Source organism: Aplysia californica, unplaced genomic scaffold (genome assembly GCF_000002075.1).
Source record: "Aplysia californica isolate F4 #8 unplaced genomic scaffold, AplCal3.0 scaffold00549, whole genome shotgun sequence".
Lineage (NCBI taxonomy): Eukaryota > Metazoa > Mollusca > Gastropoda > Aplysiida > Aplysiidae > Aplysia > Aplysia californica.
In genome coordinates, this window is record NW_004797819.1 from 498954 (window position 1) to 508231 (window position 9278).

A 9278-nucleotide genomic window follows, 5' to 3' on the forward strand; every position below is an offset into this window, starting at 1 on the left:
ACGCTACATAAATGCCTGATCTCAAGAATAAGTGTCAGGAGTTTTTCGTGTTTTACTCAAAATCATGAAAAATGTGCAGTTACGTCGCTCTCTATTTCATGACAGCAGTACGTACTATGGATACTGAGCGGAAAAAGCACTGTAAGTCATTTAAAAAGTAAAATCCTACTTTGCAATAATGTAGCTAACCACAAGCACTGAACACTCTTGCTTCTTTTGAGTTAAAAAACCCAAAAATATGATTAAAATCTCTACACGATTAGGTGAAAAATGGATTCAGAGCTTGCAAGCAGAAATAGCAATATATATTTCTTAGTCTTGAAATATATATATTTGAAATGAGCTTTCTCCATACCTCACCCTACTACCAAAGACAAGGAAATATAATACCTTTCACAACTGGCTGCGCAAAGACCAAGTTACAGCGCAATTAAGAAACTTAAGAAACAGAAATAAGAATGAAACTGTCTTCCAATATTCCAAAGAGAAAATTAAATAGCAGGACCTGTAAAATGGTGAAACGTCTCAGCATTTGATTGAGCCTGTGTGCTCCAATAGACACATGTTCTTCAAAGACAGAGTAGCGTAGTGCAAGTACTGAGGGGACCACAACATGTGAAACAGAAAAATATCGGAAATCTGAGTATCATTGACTATCATTGCTGTTTGACCAGCCACTCGAGGAAATGTCAAAATGAGGATCTCAACGGAACAAATCAGGAACTGGGGAAAAACATCAGGAGAAATAACAAATCAATTCGGGGTGACCGCCAGGCTGACTTAAAGATTGTCCAGGGGTGTTGAGAAATATTAGAAGTAGAAGGCAGAGCAAAGTTTCAGAAAAACCCTGCTCAAAAGACGGAACAACAAAAAATACGGGACACATGCAAACAAAATGGGGACACTTGCAAACAAAATTGGGACACATGCAAACAAAATATGGGACACATGCAAACAAAATGGGGACACTTGACATTTGTGGCAAACAAATTTAGGATATTCTGTTTAAATCGGGATGAGTGGCAGGTTAGCCTTAGTGCAGGCATTGGCAAACTACGGCCAGCGGGCCAGGTTCGGTCCTCAAGCAAGTTCAGTCCAGCCTGCGAGCCGACCCATTAACTACTAATGAATGTGGCCTGCGGAGAGTGGATTATTAATTACAAATAAAACTGTCTGTCTTCAAAGTCAAAATTAGTGATTCTCGGCAAAGCTGGAAGAATAGAACTAATATCTTATCTGACGAAATGCCCTTGAGTGATAAATATACAATAATATATATGCCATAGTGCCAGTTTTTGTTTAATTTTGAGCCTCCCTTGTGAGAGCATGGGAACTACAACCAGTTTTACCCTATTTTCGAGTGCTTTGGCTTGCCAGATGTTGGGAATCGCTCAAACAGGCCGGCGACTTGGACACGTTTGCCCATGCCTGCATGCTGTAGGCTAGTGAGACATACTATCACAAGTCTACCGTCCAAAGGAATTCACTTGAAGAACAATGAAAAAGTAGGAAATACATGTATACATTTTTTCTCTCTCTCTCTCAATAACCAAACATACCCACACAAACCATTCGACGCTCCCACAAATCACAAACTCTGAGTAGGGTGCACACATCCAGTCAAAATGAAGTAAAAAAACAAAACAAAACCAAAACCCACTCGCTCTTTCAACTTCACACCTTTCATTCCTTTCTCTTCTGAGCTGTGATTAACTTCACAGAAACTACTCGAACCAAGAAATGCAGCAGAAGAAAGCAGGTAAGACAGGAAATTCCTGGTGGCCTCTGTCCAGGAGACTTCAAATCAAGACATCCAGTCCTCACAGGCAGATGGATCTACTTTCAGTGACGACCTTCATTGGGACTTAAGTCTGCACGGATCCAGGTCAGTTGGTGATTAGCTGTCTTGCTGGGTGCTCCTGGAGATATAACAAAACCAGCAAAACAAGTTGACAAAACTGCCTCTATATGATTGTTTGTTTGTTTGAGTCAAGAGAAGCACATTGACAAAATAATGGTCAAGTAGTACTGGGGACAAAGTAAGACAGACAGATAGAAACAACAGATGGAAAGTAAAGAAGTAGGACCTACCAGTGGCGCCCTCCAACCACCCACTCTCTGAATGATCATGAGTATAAAATTTTCTGCCATTTCCATTCAAATTTCATTCATTCAACTGATTCTTCTGTCCCATCTTCAAACGTTTTCATACAATTGACTTTGACATGCACTTGACCTTACATGACAACACCACCAACAACTGACTCACATCTTTATACATTCTAAGGCTGGTGTGCCATCTGTCAAGATATCAAATTCCCACAGCAATTCAATTCAGCCTGCATTATCTCTTCTCATGGATTACATTTCAAGCATTGTATTCAAATATTTATGTAAAATGCCGTGAGCTGTGCGTACATGGGGGAAGGCACAATAAACAATGATCTATATTCTATTATCAATGTTATTATAATGCAATTTGTTCATTTGAATAAAGAGAAGCACATCATGTAGACACAATAAAATAATAATGATCATATATACATTGAAAGGAAAGATCAAGACAGAACATAAAAAACCCAAAACAACAACCAGCACGGATCATGAAGTAAGAATCAACAGTGCCCCCCTCCTTTTTCAACCAGCACGGATCATGAAGTAAGAATCAACAGTGCCCCCCTCCTTTTTCAACCAGCACGGATCATGAAGTAAGAATCAACAGTGCCCCCCTCCTTTTTCAACCAGCACGGTTCATGAAGTAAGAATCAATAGTGCCCCCCCTCCTTTTTCAACCAGCACAATTAATGAAGTAAGAATCAACAGTGACCCCCCTCCTTTTTCAACCAGCACGGTTCATGAAGTAGAAATCAACAGTGCCCCCCCTCCTTTTTCAACCAGCACGGTTCATGAAGTAAGAATCAACAGTGCCCCCCCTCCTTTTTCAACCAGCACGGTTCATGAAGTAAGAATCAACAGTGACCCCCCTCCTTTTTCAACCAGCACGGTTCATGTAAGAATCAACAGTGACCCCCCTCCTTTTTCAACAATTTTTTTGCTTGAATGAAGAGAAGCAAATCAACGTAAGTATTGTCACAAATTGTGTATTGATGAAGCAAATCAACGTAAGTATTGTCACAAATTGTGTATTGATGAAGCAAATCAACGCAAGTATTGTCACAAATTGTGTATTGATGAAGCAAAAACAACAACCAAACCCCAGACAGAAGAATAGAGGGAAAGAAAGGAACACCCTCCAACCACTCACAGTACTACACAGACACAATCCATGCAAACAAGTTACATTTTATGCTATATAAATCAACTATACAAACAAGTTACATTTTATGCTATATAAATCAACTATACAAATACAAACAAGTTACATTTTATGCTATATAAATCAACTATACAAACAAGTTACATTTTATGCTATATAAATCAACTATACAAACAAGTTACATTTTATGCTATATAAATCAACTATACAAACAAGTTACATTTTATGCTATATAAATCAACTATACAAACAAGTTACATTTTATGCTATATAAATCAACTATACAAACAAGTTACATTTTATGCTATATAAATCAACTATACAAACAAGTTACATTTTATGCTATATAAATCAACTATACAAACAAGTTACATTTTATGCTATGTAAATCAACTATACAAACAAGTTACATTTTATGCTATATAAATCAACTATACAAACAAGTTACATTTTATGCTATATAAATCAACTAGAATCTATTTAGTGGCAATGCTCAAACAATATTTTCAAGACACTATCAACTCTCTTTTTAGTTTTAGTAAGTGTTTAGAGGCACTTGCAACACAATAAGGTCATATAAGTGCCGAAGATTAAGAGGTGTTACAAGAGAGAGGAGGAGAGATAAAGATGATAGATGTTTGATAGGAAAGAAGAAGCAAACCACAGCACAGCACTAGCCAACGACACACCATAAACTCTACAGCATCAAGGAACGCAGCAGAAGAACAAAATAACTTACATGCTGAACTTCCTGGTCAAATGGTTCCTCATCACATTTTGAGCTACGAATTCGACTGTACATATCGGAGATTGTTCTCAATCATTTGAAACATTTCACTGGGAGATGGAATGCGGCCCGTTTCTAACTTTGACCAAATTGGAACATCTGAAAAAGGAGTGAATAAAATTCAGGTGAAATTTTGTCATGAAAAGTACTTATTCGTAAAATTGAATTTCATAATTGAACAGCAGCTTTTATTCTAAAAAATAAATAAATTTAAAAAGGGAGAAAAGAAAATTGTAAAAAATACTTAAGAATGAAGTAGACTTTTTCTAAATCCCTGTCACGTCCTGACACTGAAAAGATTTTATATATTCTGACCTATGTATATTTAGTTCTACAAAGAAATTCTTGAAACCAAACTTAAAATAGTTGTAAGTAATATCCATTCAATAGAGAATAGTGCTGCAATGTGAGAAGATGGGAGAGTTCATAAAAGTCAGAAATGGAAGTTTTCAACATACACAGTATATATACAGTGTAAACCATTGAGACATTTTTGAACTCTTTGAGCCCCATGGGACGCTCGGAGCGTCCAGTGCTAGAGACAACTGTTTCAGGAAGTGCTAGTTTTTGCTTGGTTTTCCCAACTGTTCCTGAACCAAGGTTTTTTTAGGAATGACTAAGCCTTTGTTTCCTCCATTTAGAAATTGGGAGGCAAGCTTTTGGGGCTATAATGAGAAAATAGTGCACCAGGTTCAGGAGACGGTGGAAAAAATACTGGGAAACAGTGGAAAAAACTCAGGACTTAAAGAGTTAAATAAACTTACGTCGATTCAAAAAGTCTTCAAATACAACTGTGCTCCTTATATTTTTCTGAATTTCCTATTTCTGTGATTTCTTTAGTTTAAGTAAGAGTTTTGCGACACTTGCAACATAATAAGGTCATGTAAAGGCTGAAGATTAGAGCTGTCACGCTAGAACAACAAACTCAAAATAGCAGGAGGAGAGATCAGGATGACAGATGTTTGAAGGGAAAGTTTTTGTTTTGGGGGAGTGTTTTACGGCGTTCGCGACTGCATACAGTCAAATATGAAAGAAGGGGCAAACCACACTAGAATACCTGCCAACAATCCGCTTTTCCATGACTGACATTGACAAACTTCCATTTATCCCATACATTTAATGCGATCACAGTAACAGTGTCTTAAGAAAGACATACACAAGGGCAAAACTGATGCTTCATGCTGCCAAAAGAAACACTAATCCAAGGAATATTACAGGAGCAGACGTGTGTCAAATTTCTCATTGCTAAACAAGCAAAGTTAAAAACAACCCCCCCCCCTAACTTATTTGCTACAGCTTTTTTTCCCTGCTGTCCTCGTATACTAAACTACCAATGATAACTGTACATATATTGTTAGGATAAAGGAAACGCTTGACGAAGAAGGGAAAACGTAACTCACCATTGAATGATATTTCGAAAGCACCAGTAGAAATCAACTGCCCTTCAATGGCATTTGAGATGAAAAACAACATGAGGCAGGCGTAGAGCTGTGACCAAAGATCAGAAAAGAGAATGACATTTGTTTACTTTTACAAGGCAAACAGGAGTAGGCATATATAGCAAACCACTGCGTCACAATACACATAACAAAGCCAAATGCTTAAAAGACCAATTTTAAAGAAAAATCAGTACAAATGGGAAAATCTATTACGTCCACGGCCCTTTTCCTCTTTTCTATCACAGGGCCACAAACGTCTCCTCTCTCCCATTACAGGATCTTAAATTGTTCCTCTTCTCAACTCAACTCTTGTTTCACAACACGAACAGAGCTGTGCATGGATTCAGGGCTGGAAAAGTTACTGACTTTCCATCAATGCAAATAAAACTTGTGAAAGAAAACAAATAGCTGAGAGCCATGAATTACCTACAACAGCCTTCTATTTCAATTCTATCATTTCTGTGTAGATAAAATGATGAGGCTTGGCTTTCGAGTTTCAGTCATTATGCCTAAAAATTCATTACAATTATTACAACAACTTCTGTGGCAGAATCAGCAGGACAAAATTTTAAAAAACCCTACAGAATTAAGAGAATTAAAACTTAACAGCAATGACATCGTTTTCATAATAACTTCGGACCAATAGCAGTAACAGGGATGAATACGACTTACCGAGTCTAAATTACAAAAAGGAATAACTAACCATAATAAAGATTACTGGCAACAGTACTGTTAAGTTGATATTGATAAAATCAAAAATCAAATGAACAACCACAATTAAAATTTTGCAGATTTTGGACAAATATTATAATAAAACCTTGTCTTCTGTTGCCCAAGTAAAAATAGCTGGTGTCTGTAGGTTAATTATAGATGCTAGATTTCCCATTCAACAACACTTAACAATAAACCAACAGTCAAGCAAACATATGAAGTTATGAGTCCACAAGCTTTCAAAACTGGCACCCTCACTATTTCTAATTTGTGACTGTGGTCGTTTTCCCCATGTGCTCCTCAAATGATATGATACCTTGTTTTCTGTTGCCCAAGTATAAATACTTGGTGTCTGTAGGTTGAGGGAGGGGAATGGATTGTATCCTGTCACAACGAGGCCAATGAGGATAAACTTGATGATTCCGAGAGCCTGAGCGAGGCTCGACCGGACCACTGGAGGCGGGTAATGGTCGCCAACAATCGTCAGTGCCGGGAACCTCTCGTGAAGTGCTTGAGCGTACTGCTCAAACACCTTCCGGTACCCTCAGGTGTAGCTGGCAGAAGAGAAAGGAATGGTGTCACAGACACCTCTAGTGGAAACTGCCTGAATGATCGTCCCACTCAAAATTTGCTGGACAGATGAAAGTCTTTTTCGCTGTTTCTCATTCCGATTTATAGGGCCAAAAAAATCAGAGACATAACCATTTTCATGTTCCCTCCTGCACACAGATGTACTGCTTTGAGGGTCAAACTGCAATAATTTTTGCTGCAGATCACAATATGGCCACTAAAACTGTCGCAAATCAATTATTTTCAAGAAAATGTCAAAATTATTTGAAATTGCAAACCATCAAATTACAGAAGAAAACCCCTCAGATTTTTCTGTTTCCCTGAGTCCCCTGAAATCCCACAATGCAGGGCTGCCTAGCAGCCTACTTCAAATTTTCTGTTTCACGTACATTCAAGGTCAGTTTCGGGTATTTTGACCCTAAATCAGGTAGTAGAAAAAGCAAAGAAGGGAAAAAAAGATCAAATCGTTGCCCCAGCACACATAGGGGGGCCTACTTACCATTGAGCGGTTTGATTGATTGGGTAGATGTTTTACGGCACTATCGACACAATTTTGGTCATTTAAGCGTCATCAGGTTTCACCGCTACAAAATCAGACGTGTTTTTAATAAAGTCTTTCGGAGCTCTCAACCGCAAACGATCACACTATTTCTATTATGCTAAAAAGACGAACAAACATTTATAAAAATTTTTTGTAAATATGGAAAAGGCTTATTTACATTTGTATATACAATACAAATCTCAGTGTATGTATATATACACCGACAACGACAACTATATATTTTCACATTTTATTAAACAGTCCAATTTCTTTTATAAAACTTTAAATTCTTCTAGGTTCTATGATGTTAAAAAGGGTCTTAATATTTTTACATTTAAAATATTTATCACGGACATAATTAAAGTCGACACATTCCATTAGGATGTGCCGAACTGTGAAATTTGTGTTGCACGCCACGCAAAAAGGAGCTTCCTCTCCTTCGAGCAAATGTTTGTGCGTGACGTGCGTGTGTCCTATTTTAAGTCGGGTAAAAATTACTTTTTCTCTTCGTGGTAGAGAAAATGGTTTCCTGGGTGTAAGTTTCGGTTGAATGTAATGGAGTTTGTTGTGTATTTGTTGATTCCAACTTTGGGACCAGGAGGATGTGATGTGTTCTTTTACTTTCGGTTTCATGTCAGAGAAAGGGATTTTACTATTTTTGTTTTCAGGTAGTTTTAGAGATTCTTTGGCAAATTGGTCAACGGCTTCGTTGCCATCAATGCCTACATGGCTTGGAAGCCAAGCTATTGTAATAGTTTTTCCAGACTGATGTAGAAAATGCAGTTTAATGATAAGTTTCAAAATTCTGTTGTCGGAGGTGTCAGAGCACTCTAAAGATTTCAGACAAGAGAGAGAGTCTGAAAGGATTAGGAAGGTAGACTTGGTTGATTGATCTATAATATTTAGGGCCATTTCAAGAGCTGTAGCCTCAGCAGTGTAGACTGAGGCTTCTGGATGGAGTTTCCTTAAGCTTAAGCTGTGTGGCGATGCAAGGGCAGCAGCTCCTACTGCGGAGTCATTTTTGGATCCGTCTGTAAAGAGTTTCTCTGCTTCAGGGTATCTATTTATCAGCTGTTTATATGAGTTTAAGTATGTAGTTTTGTCTGTGGACTTTTTGTTGTGTTTTTTTAGTGATTGTCCTGATTGTCAGCATTCACAGCCATATAGAAGGGTTGACCAAACATAGCATTTCAGGACTTTCATTTTGGTGTTCATAGATATGTTTCTATTTTTCAGGATTGGGCTCATTTTATTGAAACTAGCCTTAGCCATTGCCGTTCTCCATTGCAGCTCCTACTAATCGGACATAAAATCAACTTACACCATTGTAACGAGGAAAAGCTGAACTTTTACAAGGTGTACGGCACTTGGTGTTTTATAGCGAAAGAGCAAAGAAACAGCGATCGGAATTACCCCGATGCCACGCGGTCGGAAGGCCGCAAGTGCTCGCGAGGCCGTGTTTACGCTACCTAATAAAAGAGCCTTTCATACAAAAAAATAATAACAGCAGGATTGGAATCTGCAGGAAAAAATACAAAAGATAGCAAAGTTTCGGAGATATATTTTTAAAAATAAGAAAGTTGCAGGAGTTTGAATGTTTGCCACAAGTCCTTGGCCTAAAATTTCTATGAATTTTTTGACACATTTCCCCTGATATTTTAAAAACTACTGCAGATACATCAAATATCTTTATAGATATCTATATATAGATAGGTTCTGCAGGAAAAACTACAATAGGCTGCCAAGTTTCATTTATAGTATTCCGTTTACTACGGAATTATTGATAAAAAATGCCTCAAAACACCCAAAAATGTGGACCGTGTTTTGGGGATTTTTTCCTTCGAAGTGACTATTCGGACTTGAGTCCGAATATGAAAAAATATTATTCGGACTCTGATTCTTGTCCAGCATGACATCACTTCCGACTTCCTGTGACTCGTGACTCCGGCTTCC

At 37.8% G+C, this 9278-nt stretch overlaps 1 protein-coding gene across 1 annotated transcript in view; it reads right to left on the bottom strand.

Moving 5' to 3' along the window:
• Positions 1–1525: 1525 nt before the first annotated feature.
• The window catches only part of LOC101863928 (thioredoxin reductase-like selenoprotein T), a 14232-nt gene continuing 6479 nt past the window's right edge, over positions 1526–9278 (bottom strand). The window contains exons 2-5 of the mRNA XM_035971971.1: positions 6531–6768; positions 5465–5552; positions 4017–4163; positions 1526–1919 (exon numbers count right to left, since the gene is read on the bottom strand). Coding sequence (XP_035827864.1) covers positions 4060–4163; positions 5465–5552; positions 6531–6768 — 430 coding nt within the window. The 3' untranslated portion in view covers positions 1526–1919; positions 4017–4059. The remainder of the gene's footprint in view (positions 1920–4016; positions 4164–5464; positions 5553–6530; positions 6769–9278) is intronic.